The 13,963-nt window shown below is 33.9% G+C and overlaps 2 protein-coding genes across 2 annotated transcripts; both read right to left on the bottom strand.

Moving 5' to 3' along the window:
- Positions 1-6,315: 6,315 nt before the first annotated feature.
- Positions 6,316-6,976, bottom strand: LOC108870131 (uncharacterized mitochondrial protein AtMg00860-like). The gene is made up of 2 exons (XM_018655369.1): positions 6,863-6,976; positions 6,316-6,819 (listed from the first exon to the last, which is right to left on the bottom strand). Exons 1-2 carry the CDS (start codon positions 6,974-6,976, stop codon positions 6,316-6,318), a joined length of 618 nt encoding a protein of 205 aa, XP_018510885.1.
- Positions 6,977-8,908: 1,932 nt separating this feature from the next.
- On the bottom strand, positions 8,909-12,430 carry LOC103845350. The gene is made up of 5 exons (XM_009122185.3): positions 11,882-12,430; positions 11,578-11,796; positions 11,147-11,354; positions 9,638-9,745; positions 8,909-9,405 (listed from the first exon to the last, which is right to left on the bottom strand). The coding sequence occupies exons 1-5, from the start codon at positions 12,101-12,103 to the stop codon at positions 9,260-9,262; spliced, it is 903 nt and encodes a 300-aa protein (XP_009120433.1). The 5' UTR covers positions 12,104-12,430; the 3' UTR covers positions 8,909-9,259.
- Positions 12,431-13,963: the final 1,533 nt, after the last annotated feature.

The raw sequence follows: 13,963 nt of genomic DNA, 5'->3' as shown, positions 1-13,963 counted from the left end.
TCACAAAACAATGCAGCTGTTTTGCAGATTTTTAGTTTTTTAACTTGAGAATTTGATGTTGTTTTAATGGTAGGATGATACATCCTGGAAATGATTTCTTTCAGAGATACTAAGTGATATGTTTGAGACATGAGATGGATGGGTCATGCCTGATGGCTTATGACTTAAGCAGATGGATGGTAGTGTGAGTTATGTTAGAGAAGACGAACGTTGTTTCTTTCAAGTGAATCTTCAAGTTAAGACAAGGTTAGGTGTTGAGACCATATGAACAGAGGCTGGTTCAAGCATACAATAGAGATTCTGAGTTACAAAGACATATATAAAATTTGACGATGGATTTAGAACTATGGATTTAACTTTTACTTATTTTAGCGTTAAACCCATTATGGCCCAACAAAATATTGAACATAAATTTTGTTTCTCTTTTTCCAAACAACATAGAACTTTATTGATCTTTAAAAACACAAATTCATATTACAATTTTGGAATAACCAAACAAAAACAATACCAATAGACAAAATTTTCGAAAAACATATTATTACATAAGTTTATATATGTGCCTTTTACTGAAGTCGATAGAACAAGTGAATTTGACGATGCTTCACAAAATTAAAACTTATTATAAACAGCTACAACTAAACAAATAAATCACTCCACAATATTTGCTATTACTTTATCAAAGTATTACAATAAGGCAGACTCTATTCTTATACCTCCCCTATAATTCAAACAAAAATACTAAAAACTAAAATCAGCTAACTTATATCTCCCATTAAGGGATCCATCGCAGCAACATATACAGAAACCTCCGGAATACTCATCGCGACACACACTGCATAATTGTTTCAAAAGTCTGTGTAATTTCACTCATTTCTTACTGCAACGCCAAAATTTCATGCAAACCTTTTAACTTGACGTCTAAGGAACCGTTTCTCTCTAATCCCAGCTTTCACCGATTGTTAGGAAATTACATGAATCATTGTCAACAACCCCGCACTTGAAAAAATATGTTGGCCATCAACTTTCTCATTTTCACAGTATCAAATCAATATTGTATAGCCGTAAATTAATTATACAAATGGAATTATTTATCATTTGAAATAAACAATGCAAAAAGCATGTATATATGTCAGTTTGTATTTTTTTGTAGAGAGGGCAGAAATTGAAAATGTAAAATCAATAATTCTAAATACAGAAAAAAAGTTTTAAATTAAATATGGATTTAAAAAAAAATTTATATGAAACAAAAGATTTTAGCTGAAACTTAAGAATATTGACTATTCATCACTTTCTGTTAATTTTAATAACAAATAAAAATCAAATTAGAGTGTGGGGTTGATTGGTTGTTCTGTAGTTTTTGTTTTTGTTTTTGCTTTTACTTTAGAAAATAAGCTGTGAATTGTTTTGCTTCGGCTTTAATTGTTTTGCTATATATTTATTTTCAAAGCATAAAATCTTTAGAAAAGTTGATTTTGAAAACTAATATATTTTTTAAAAAACTTTATACTGTATCTTTAATTTTAAAAGCTAAAATATGATTGTTTGAAAAAAAAATAGAAAAAAGTGGATGTCTAAAACATTTACCACCATTACCAATCAACCCCTGAGTTTATTTATTTCAAATTTGTTGGACAACATGATAAATTAATTTGCATATTATTACTTATATTTTTGGTAGTCAATTTTGAAATAATATATATACATGCTTTTATAAAAAATAAACAAGCTAAAATTAATTAAAAATTATAACAAGAAATTTATCCGGGCGTAGCCCGGACAAAGACTCTAGTTAATAATAATAATAATACTCAAAAGTAACGTGTGGCCCTTAAAAATCACACATTCTCTCACATCTGCTTTACTTTGGTAACTTTACAGTAGATAAAATTCTTCTTCCCAGGTTTTTTCTTGAATTGATTTCTTCTCACGAGAAGAACAATCAACTGTGGTTAAAAAGAAGCTACGATAAAGGCGTAGACGGTGAGAACACACACCAACTCTTTATTTTTTTTTCTCCATCTCTTAACTCACTGATTCTTACAATCATGCTTTTGTTTTCATACTGTTTTCGTTTTTAAATCTTGCAAATGATATGGGATTATCGCATCAGAGTTAGATCCATGATAGATATCCACTGATGAAGAATAACGACGGCGGATCTGTAAAGTGTTGCTGTGTCAGAAAAAAAGAGTAGATGAAGACGATCTCTATATGGTAGTAAAGAATAATGAGAGTGAGCCAAATGAATGTGTATCAGCATGTCTAAGAATGAAGAATTGAAGAAGATAAACTTTTCGTCTATACTATATTCGGTGAAATGAATAGTATAGTATATATTCTTTAGGATAGCTATTTGTGTAAAGATACCATACTATTTGAGACGAAATGCTATACTATTTCTTAAAATGTAATAACATGCCATGTTTTCAAATTCGATAGTTATTTTCACTGTCATTTTCTGTGATTGATTGTAATATAAAATTCATTTTTTAAATGTTGCACAAATTTGATTATTTAGAACCTTCATTATTACCAATTCTAGTTTAGAAATCTAAATTCTATTATTTAGAGGAATGGTGGTGAAGTTGAGGTTTGCATTAGATTTTGAGATTTGGGTTTACAGTTTAGGGTTTTGAGTTTATATTTGGGTTTAGGATTTAGTATATAGTGTTTAGGGTTTAGTAATATCGTTCTTTTAAACTTGGTCATTTGGAAAATGTAAATGGAGTGGACCAGTACATCTATACTATTTATAGCGGTTCCATACTAGTCTACACTGAGAAAATTGACAACATATTTTATAGATTTTGTTTGGGTTTATACTTTAGTTATTTGGGTTTAGATTTAGTAACTAGGGGTTTGTTTAGGGTTTTAGTATTTAAGTGGGTGAGTAGAGTTTAGTTTTTAGGGTTTATATTTGGGTCTAGGGTTTAGTGATTAGAGTTTAGGGTTTATATTTGGGTTTAGGGTTAGGGTTTATATTTGGTTTAGGGTTTAGTGATTAGGGTTTAGGGTTTATATATGTGTTTAGGGTTTAGTGATTAGGGTTTAGGGTTTATATTTGGGTTTAGGGTTTATATTTGGTTTAGGGTTTAGCGATTAGGGTTTAGGGTTTATATATGTGTTTAGGGTTTAGTGATTAGGGTTTATATTTGGGTCTAGGGTTTAGTGATTAGGATTTAGGTTTTAGTGATTAGTGTTTAGGATCTATTTCTGGGTTTAAGGTTTAGTGATTAGGGTTTAGGGTTTATATTTGGGTTTAGGATTTAGTAATTTTCTTTTCAAACTAGAGTTTAGGGTTTAGGATTTATTTGTCATGTCTTCAAATTTGATATTTTTCTTCTATGCCATTTTGTATGATTGCTCGTAATATAAAATTAGTTTCATTCAAATGTTTGATAATGTTAGGGTCATGTCTAGTTCAAGAATGTCTTTTCCATCAACAAGTACTTTTATTTCTTCTTCTACTATTTTACATATGATGCTCAACTAACATAAATAGAACAAACATTTGTATACTATTTTATACAATGTTCCATACTATGTATGTTTAGTACTTGAAAATATTATAAAATATTATATATTTCAGATTTTGATTTTCTTTTAAATATATATTATAGCTTAGATTTGGGTTTAGGATTTAGTGGTCATGATTTAGAGTTTAGTAATTAGGGATTGGGTTTAGAGTTTAGTATGATATTTTCCATCTTTATATACTATAGTTTAATATCACAAAATATTATATATATTTTCAGATTTTAATTTTATTTAAAATTATAAATATATAATATAGTTTATATTTGAGTTTGGGTTTAGTGGTCCATTTAGGTTTTAGTATTTAAAAGTTGAAGTTAATGAAATGTTTGTGGTGATATGAAGTAAAATTAATGAAATGTTTGTGGTTATGTGTATGTGATGTGACTGTGTTATCTTCCTTTTGTTGATGACAGTTTGCATTAATTATTGACCACACTTGGATTTTGTCAACGTCATCTCCACTTTTTTAAGCTACCGGCAACTTGTATGAATCAAGGGCAAAACCGGTGGAAATGAAGCACAATTGATAGATACTACATTATGTCAAAATCAGTGCTCTGCACTTAATTTCTTTTCCAAACTTGATCATCTCACAAATTCACCCATAAAAAGGAAATTGTTAGTTCCAACTTGACGCAGCGTATAGATAGGGTTGAACGATCAATCTCCCAAAAGTATTCGCAAGAGACAATTCTTTACTCAATCAAGAGATTCGTAAGAATATCTTGAAACCAAACTTTTTATAATGATGAATTCAATCGAATTAAGACAAGATTAAAAACAAAGCTCTTTAGTTTATTAAAATATAAGTAAAACAACATAACGATGGTTATGTATATAACCCTTTCTTATAGACAAATTCTATAAGGCAAGGGATATATAAAGCTTATCATAAACCGTAAAGGAAAAACACAACACTTATCTAAAGTTATAAATAAAACCGATAATTAAAAACCTTTCCTAAGATAATTATGAAAGCGAATTCAAATGGTTGTTGGCGTCAAAGTGATAGATGCTGCTGCATCAGGACCCTTGGGGTATGAAAGATTCGACCCTGAATCTGGATTTGCATTTGCGCCAACGTAATGCGAGAGATACTTGACATTGAAGACATCAGAAGAAATTCACGATATTTTTTATCTTTTGAGTTGTTCTGCTGGATTGGTCGCTCAAGACCTTTGGTCTTTACCTGGACCCGATAAAAAAAATAGGGTCATTTCTTATGGATTTATTTTGAAAAATTTTATCCTAATCAACCGACTTTATCTAGAAAGATTGTCTTTTGAAGGCCAGAGGTTGGATGGTTATGGCGACCTATGCCACCCTTGCCTGTAGTAATGTCGACCGGTAAACGACAACGATATGCATTGTCATTGATACGCTGAAGCACTTTCAATGGCCCTATCTTCTTGGCATTAAGCTTGTTATAAGCGTGAGATGGCATACGATCCCGAGTGAGATAAGCCCATACCAAATCGCCTACCTCAAAGACTAGTTTCCTCCGATGAAAGTCAGCGGCTTGTTTGTATTTGGTCGCTGAAGCTTCAAGATTTAGGACAGCATGGTAATGAATTTGTGCGAGAGTGTCCACAAAAGATGATGCTTCTCCATGTACACGGGTTCGGTCCGAAAGGTTAGAAAGAGCCACAGAGACACGAGGAATAACGCCATATATAACCTGAAAAGGACAGAACCCTAAACTTTGATTGAGAGAATGGTTATGGGCAAATTCAGCTTGAGAGAGTTTTGAATCCCATGTCTTGATAGCATCGCCCACTAGACTTTGCAATAGGTTCCCTAATGACCTATTAGTTACTTTCGTCTGGCCATCAGTTTGTGGATGATACGCCGAATTCATATCTAAATTTGTACCAAGAAGCTTCCATAAAGACCGCCAAAAGTGTCCAAGGAATCGAGAATCGTGATCTGACACGATTGAGAGAGGCAGTCCCATGAAGACGGTAGATATCACGAAAAAACAGCGTTGCCACTTGTAATGCATCAGTCGTCTTTTTGCACAGAATAAAATGGACCATCTTAGGAAAACGATCAACGACGACGAAATTAGAATCAAATCTCCGCTGAGTCCGAGGAAGTCCCACAACAAAGTCCATACTGATATTGGTCCACAGTTGAGTAGGAACCGGGAGGGGTAAGTACATACCAGCATTAGTGGCATGACCTTTGGACTATTGACAAATAACGCAACGTTCCACAAAACATTCAACGTCGCGGCGCAAGGTAGGACAGAAATATGCATACGAGACTAGATTGAGAGTCAGATCACGTCCAACATGTCCTTCTTAATGGAGCTACACTCGGGGATGCAAAGCCTAGTTCCCCGAAACAGGAATCGTCGTGAACAGAGTACTCAGAAGAAGAGTGCTTCAATGTTGCGGCATAAGTCTTTCCAAAGAAAGGATTGACTGGATAGAGATCCACAAAGGAACCAAAACCAGTGACTGTTGTATGGAGGACTACAAGTAGGGAATGACGACGACTCAAGGCGTCGGCCACGCGATTTGAAGCTCCTGAGGTATGTTTAATGTGGAACGTCACCTGCTGAAGGTAGGTTATCCAATACGCATGGTGAGCAGAGACTTTGGACTGACTGTTGAGATATTTTAAAGCATCATGATTGGTATAGAACACAAAGTCTTTGTTAAACAAATAATAACGCCAATGTTTCACTGCATGGACGATAGCATAAAATTCGACATTGTACGTACTGTATCGTGATCGTGAGCCACCCAATTTCTCACTATAAAAAGTAATAGGTCACCCTCTCTGGCTATGTACATCACCAATACCAGCTTTTGAGGCGTTGCAGTGTAGTTCAAACACAAGATTGAAGTCAAGAAGAGCCAAAAACGGGGCAGAACATAGCTTATCTTTGATAAGAACAAAAGCACGTTCAGCTTCAGGTGTCCACACAAAACGGCCATCTCGAATCGTATCAGTTAGAGCCATAAGGCTACTGAACTGAGATACAAACCGGCCATGAGGCGCCATAAGACTACTAAACTGAGATACAAATCGGCTATAGAATGATGCAAGTCCGTGAAAGCTCCGAACTTCAGTTGTGGTGCGAGGTGTTGGCCAAGATTTAATAGCCGAAATCTTCCTCGGATCAACCACTAGGCCTTGATCAGAGACGATGTAGCCAGGAAACTGCACATATGAAGAACCAAAATCGCATTTCTTGAGAGTTGCAAAGAGTTTATCGCGTCGGAGAACTGTAAGGACATCTGTGAGGTGTCGTATATGATCAGACAAAGAGGTCTGAAGATTAAGATGTCGTCAAAATAGATGACCACAAACTTGCCAATGAACGGGCGTAGGGCTGATTCATCACGCGGATGAAAGTGCTAGGTGCGTTCGATAATCCGAATGGCATGACGAGCCATTCAAAGAGGCCTTCACGAGTTTTGAATGCCATCTTCCACTCATCACCCGAATTGATAGAATCTAATGGTAGTCGCTTTTAAGATCGAGCTTAGTGAATATCGTCGATGTGCCAATTTGATCTAACAAGTCATCAAGTCGCAGGATTGGAAATCGGTAGCACATTGTGATCTTGTTAATAGCTCGACTATCCACACACATTCGCCATGACCCATCTTTCTTTGGAATTAAGAGAGCTGGAACGGCGCATGGATTCAGACTTTCGCGTAAAAGTCCTTTAGCTACGAGTTCTTCGACCTGACGGCACGGCGGAGCTCTTCGTGTTCGCTTGGACTCATCCTATAGTGCAAGCGGTTTGGCAAAACTGCATCACTTGTATATATCACAATTCCCAATCACCCATCCTCATTATTAAGTTAGAGAAATCTTAGATTCGTGGATCTCGATATATCAAAGTCATATACGTCTCATATACATACATAACTTGTTTGTATTATTTAAAAAGTGTTCCATACCGTTCCATATTCTTTGCAAACGCATTTACGCTGAGTGGCGATCGACTTATTAAACATGAACTTCGGAGTTTCAGTTTTTTTTTTAACCAGAGAGATTATACAAAACCCGTGTGTGGTGTTGTGGGCGTTGATAACCCAAAACACAAAGACACCTACACGCAACTTGTTGCTCAACACAGGAATTGAATCGGAATTTCCACAAATTTACACCATGAAATCCTAGGTTATTTAACATGAAGGTTTAGCGAATGGACTGTTAACCTGGATCACCAATGTGAAAAAGAAGACATATTAACATATCGTTACAGGGAACAAGTTTGTTACTATGTGAAAATGATAACCTTTAACCGGAACTTAACCAACATTTTGTTGATTTCCAAATTTAAGTTAACAATTTTTTTGGACTCTGTTATTCCACTAAAACTCAATACATCAATACGATATTATTGGTTTTAGGTCAATTGGTCAGGTCTGTTTAAACTTTTGTTTTTGGCACATCTCAAAAGAATCTCATAGTAATTAATTTTGATTTGATTTATATATCAAATGACGATTGTTTACAATTTTCTGGATATGGAGCTTAGAATAACATTCCAACATACGGGTTACCTAGTCTAGTTTAGTAAGTAAAATGTTGGTTAAGTTCCGGTTAATGGTTATCAATTTCAGTTTGTTAAGAATCATGTCAGTTTGTCAGTTTGTTCAAAAAAGATATTGCTAGACTACAGCTCGGTCAAAATTTTAATATTCGTATTTCGATCATAGTCGGTTCTCCTAACTAATGCAATATCATTTTAGTTTTATAAAGTTGTATGCTGTAGCACGCATTCCTAAAAATTGTCGGTGTACGTAGACAAAAAAAATTAAAAAGAGGAGTCACATCAGACGAGTGGAGAAAGTATTGTGTACACCGTCACTGGCTCAGAATTAATATGAATAAATGACAAACCGTGAGTGCACATGAACCTTATAAGTCAACAACATTCTTGCACATTACGATAAGTCGGCGGATTTAAGACCACCCACGAGGCCCCGAGCATGTCAATATGTCATATCTTTTCACATTTTTTTCTAGAAATTCTTTTTTTATCTTTTCTTTTTAACATTAAAGAATATTTTTTGAAGAAGTTGGAAGATCGAAAAATACTACCATCAAAATTAGAACTAAGTCTGGAATTTACATTCAGCTAGCTCATCAGAAAGAACGTAGAAAAATATTGAGGGACTAATAGCGAATCAAAAATATGTAGAAAGGGTCAGAATCAAACGAATGGACTGAGAAGCGCAAGGTATATAAACGCATTCTGTATGTTATCTTTTTCAGCAATATATTGAGGATACAAAACTAATACTGGGTTATTCAAAAAACCATGGCTGCAATTCTGTACGCGCAATTTGTAAACAAGAGAGTTTAAGCAAACGAAGTAAATGTAAGCACTAAGGCGTAATAATAAAATCAATTTTATTTTTATAACACTGGCGATGCTTTTATTACAAGGAATCCTACAAAAACAACACATCCCTTTTATTACAAATAGACATGTATAAACATACATATGCATATTTATCGTTCTTTTATCATAAGAACTATTTATTTTACCTGAACCAGCTAATAGAACTACCAATAATAAAAGAACAAATTTACCCCCGATTAAAATCTACATATTTCCAAAAACAATGATTATTTAAAGCTGTTTATTTATTTTATATTTTGACCCCACTATAGAATATTCAATCCGATAAGACATTACCTTTTGGAAACCTGTAACTTCAGCAACCAAGGGCATGTGCTAATGTTTTGATCAGTACGTCCATTCATGTGGCAAATCCGCCGGTGGTTCTTGGTGGGTCTCTGCCGACGTCTCCGCCATGTACGGTGCTCCACTTTGACCCCGAGTTGATGAACTACTTTTGTTGTTTTTGTTCTTCATGGACACCAACAAAGCATCTATATGGTTAAAAAAATTCAACAATTATCAATCAAAATAATAGTTTAACCTATGTTTATATAAAATATACTTCGGCAATGAATTTCTCACAAATCGACTTTAATGATTCAATTAGAGAGTGTTTTTACTGTTTATATATATTTATAACTAATTATTGTAAAATCATTACTTTAATCAAAAGAATAGTAGAGCAGAAAAATGAATAAGGAAAAAGATAGGTGGGGTTGGTACCATGAAAAGGAGGGATATCAGAAGAGAATGTAGAAGGAACGCCCAATTTTTCAAAGTGAACTTTCAAGGCTTCAATTACTCTTGCTGGTATTATTACTGTTGAACATCCTGCAACAAATTTATTTTCAGCCACAAAGTCGAACCGAACTAAATGCATATCTAAACCAAACTAAATCGGACTTGTGCTTAATCCTGAGTAATAACTTCAAAAACTGTTTGGTTGAGACATCAGTTTCATAGAACGACGACAAATCTTAATAACAAAGTACAGAATAGTCACCACCTCACCAATATCTAAAGCCAGATAAAATCAAATGATGCATATAATATTTTTTATCAAATGAAAGGTCGATGATATTTGTTGACAAACCACCCACCGACTCCTAGTTTGGGTAACGGTTAAGAGTTAAAAATGAAATAATCAGATATTCTCAACGTTGGTATGTTATGTACAAGTCTTTGCGTTTAAAGAACATACAACCTTGGTTAATGTTCCATGTGGGTACGAGACTTTTAAGTGTCTATTCAATTCCAAATGAATATAATACTATATTTAGAAAGAAAAAAGTTTACACTATGTGGTTCGGTTATAGCCTTGGGTATTAATGATCGAACGGTGACATGGGAAAGAATCACGAGATGAATAAATATCTAAGGTTATCTTAGATTATAATCCACTTATTGAAAGAAACAAGTGGGGTCATTAGAAAAAACTTAATGATAATGATTTTTGAACCTATGTGGTTTTATTTTTGGTGAAATGGAAATGGACTAACAATGGGGGCCAACAACTTGAGGCAAGATTCTAATTAAGGAGGGCATATCTGTCAACTCGACATCCACACAAAATCTTAAAAAGAAAAAAGAGATTAATAGGTGAGAAGGAATCTTTGGAATCTACTCAGTCAAACAATGTAATAATGTAAGAAAAAGATTATTATTATATATTTGTCCTAAATAATTGAGTTTTGAGCTTGAGATGATTGCTAAACTAACCCAACCTAATCTTAACCATTTTAATTAAAACTATTCATCATTCATGTCACAACTTTTGAATCCTTCTAACGCTTTTACTTTAGCTATTATTACTCGAACAAACAAAACCGTTTTTGTTTTTACAAAAACAAAAAAAAAACAAAACCATTTTGAGTAAATGATAAGAACTTTATCAAAATTAGAACGAATGGAATTTTATGGAACCCCAAAAGTTGATTCTGAAAATGCGTCGCAGGGATACGAAATCCTATCTATCTCGTTGACCACAGTAAAAATAATTACACACTCTTAATAAAACATAACATTCAGTGGTTTATATTAAGGAGATAATTTATGAAATTTTCTAATGTATATACGCAAGATTCCCACTTTGTCAACCCCTAAAAAAACAAAGTAGGAATCTCAAAGTACTAAGACGACGTCATTCAATCTTTAATTATTTTCTTTGTCCTTTATCATACGTAACCTTTTTTGATAATGAAAAATTAATATGACATTACTATTGGCTCTAACCTGTTTTCTTGCGTGTCTCCACGACAGTACCATGACTACGCGGTAAGAACACTCCAGTTCCACCCGACCCGGTTTTCGAACCTGACCCGTCAACGAACACCGCCTTCACTCCCGACCTTGGTCTCTGTTGTTGGTGGTAGCTCCTTGCTTTGTGTCCTAACACGTCATCTTTACGTTGCTTATCTTTCTCCTTTTTGATCTTATGGAACTAAGAAACGAAAATTAATACGAACTTTTATTAAAAAAGATAATACATCCGACGGTAGTAAGGAAACTCTTTTCTTTAAGGTTAATTCTAAACCGTTGATTTATAACCAACGCATCTTTTTTTTTTTTTATAAAAAAAGAGGATTTTTTTATTTTTTTTAGTTTTACCAAAAAAAAAAGAGAAGATTTTTAGTAAAATAATGTGTGATAAAACATGAGCTCACGTTAGCTTGAATAGATCGGATCTGGTCATCGATTAAAGCTTGTTTTGATTGAAAAGGAATCATAACGGGTTGCGTCTCCACCGCCGTCACCGGAGTTAGCGGTGGCGATGGTTCTCTGGAAGGACCGATAGGGCTGCTGTAACCGGAGGCGAAAGGTGACCAAAGAGTAGATTGCGGCGACCCAGAGCCAGAGCCAGAGCCACTACCACCACTACAAGACTGATCAAAAAGTATAAAAAGAATTAAGTAAAAAAAAAAGAGAAAAGAATCGATTCTGTTGGGTTTCAAGAAAAAAGTTGTGTACCTTTTGATGCTTTTCGTCATCTTGAAGCATATAGTTAGTCATCTGACGAGTCAACTCTTCGACGTACTCGTCTTCTTCTTCGTTCTGTGGCTTTGGTGAATCCGGGTCTTCGGATACGGAGTCGGATCGGAGGGAGCTTGTGGTTGGAGTGAAGAAAGTTGGGCTTGTGTGGTCAGAAAAGGAACTAAAGAAATCTATGTCTTGCAGTTCAGTAGATTCCATGTTGATGAATCTTTGTCTAGAAGAACAGAGAAATATCTTTGGATTGATACAGACAGAACAAACGAACTTTAACTAGAGATATTTTTCAAAAAAAAACTTCAACCAGGGAGAGAGAGAGAGAGAGAGACAGAGCAAGAGAAACAGAGGAGAGCAAGTAGACAGAAAAGGTTTGAGTTAAGAGATATATAAAGAAGGATACCGTACAGATGGACAGCTTTAAGCGGAAGGCGCTACGATCACCTGCCAATTGTTGCGAGTCACGAGTGATTAAGGATTAAGGAAAGCTATAAAAAATATATATACATATGTAGTTTATTCTTTTTCTTTTTTCTTTCGTGAAATATGAATGCATTTATTTATGACGAACTCTCTTAGTTTGGGTGAATGTTTATTAAAATTTCAATTATAACATTGTAATCAATCTAAACTGATTCCCCTACCATTTACAGCTAATATGTGATGATTTGAGATATTGATATAATGTTATAAAGTGTCAAATTAGCTTTTATAGTTCACAAAATTTGTCAAACGATGTTTTAAAGTTTGTATTCCATGTTTAGTGTTCAAATTTAGTATGATGACGATATGTCTCAAATTAACTTTATAGATAAACCTTTGGATGTTATTGGATCTCTGATATTCGTGGGTTGTACAAGTTGGTAAACTAGTAAACAAATTTTCAAAATTAACGTACACAAATTTTTAACCACTGTTGACGTTTGGTGCTTCTGAATAACCTTTTTTTTTTCTTGAACATTTTTCACGAGTGAACAACAACTTAAAACGGTTAAAAACAATTCGGCCAATTTCACGAGTTCGAGAGCCAAGCCAATATACGTCTTGGAAGTGACGACTTATACATTTTCCGCTACTCAAAATAAAATTCTTACTATTACTCAAAATGGAGTGAGTATACAAATTGAATCGAAGCAAAGGAAAGAAGAAGCTATGTTTTCTAAGACTTAACCAGTTATCTAACCGAGCTTTGAAGAAATAGCGATTCTTGTCACGCTTAACCTCCTCATACAATACTTTGATCTTCAAGTGAAGAAAAATAGAGCTCATTGCTGAACTAGTTTACATACGTATATTTCTTGAAAAAATCATCTCCTCAGCTATATTAAGTTATAGTTTCTAATGGTTAACTTGAGAAATCCTCAGTTTAAATATAGAGACTGTGAAAGTAGGGGTCCCTTTCTAATCAAGGCATCTATATTTTTAATCATAATTGAATTCGAAGTGGAAAACTTGAACCATGCTTTTCAACGACCATGGTTAATCCTCAATATGTCTTTTAGCCCATATGCACAACGTACAAACTATCTGATTTTGTTAAAATCTATCACATTTTTATTTCACTAAATTTTTTTTTTAAAACGGCTTTTTTTTATTTCACTAATCAAATATCCAGTTAACTACGAGGGAAACTATAAAATGTAAGAATACAGATGAAACTAACTAAAAAGACACATTGAAAAAAACTTGTCATGATCAGATCGACTAAAAATACTAAGTTCAAATTTTTTTTCTAATGTAATTAAATTAATTTTAAAAACAATTGCGCAGTCTAACTTCTAAGTTATGTGTCGTGTATCCCTCACATTCTGGTAGGTAGGACACACGATACTATTCTTATTCTAACATCTAATTATTGAAGAACTGCTAATAACCAGATTGACACCAATTAAATTAAGATTCCATTATCAACCATTACAGACATATATATATTTTTATGATTGTCAACCATATAAAATATACGATTTTATATCTCAAACCAGTTTTTGAAACAAGAAGATGTGTAAGATTATGATATAAGTATATATTTCATATGCTAGCCATACGGAGTAACATCTCAGTATC

This window comes from Brassica rapa, chromosome A10, assembly GCF_000309985.2.
Source record: "Brassica rapa cultivar Chiifu-401-42 chromosome A10, CAAS_Brap_v3.01, whole genome shotgun sequence".
Taxonomy (NCBI): domain Eukaryota; kingdom Viridiplantae; phylum Streptophyta; class Magnoliopsida; order Brassicales; family Brassicaceae; genus Brassica; species Brassica rapa.
Note: the sequence above shows the minus strand (reverse complement) of the source record. Positions and strands in the feature narration are given on the sequence as shown.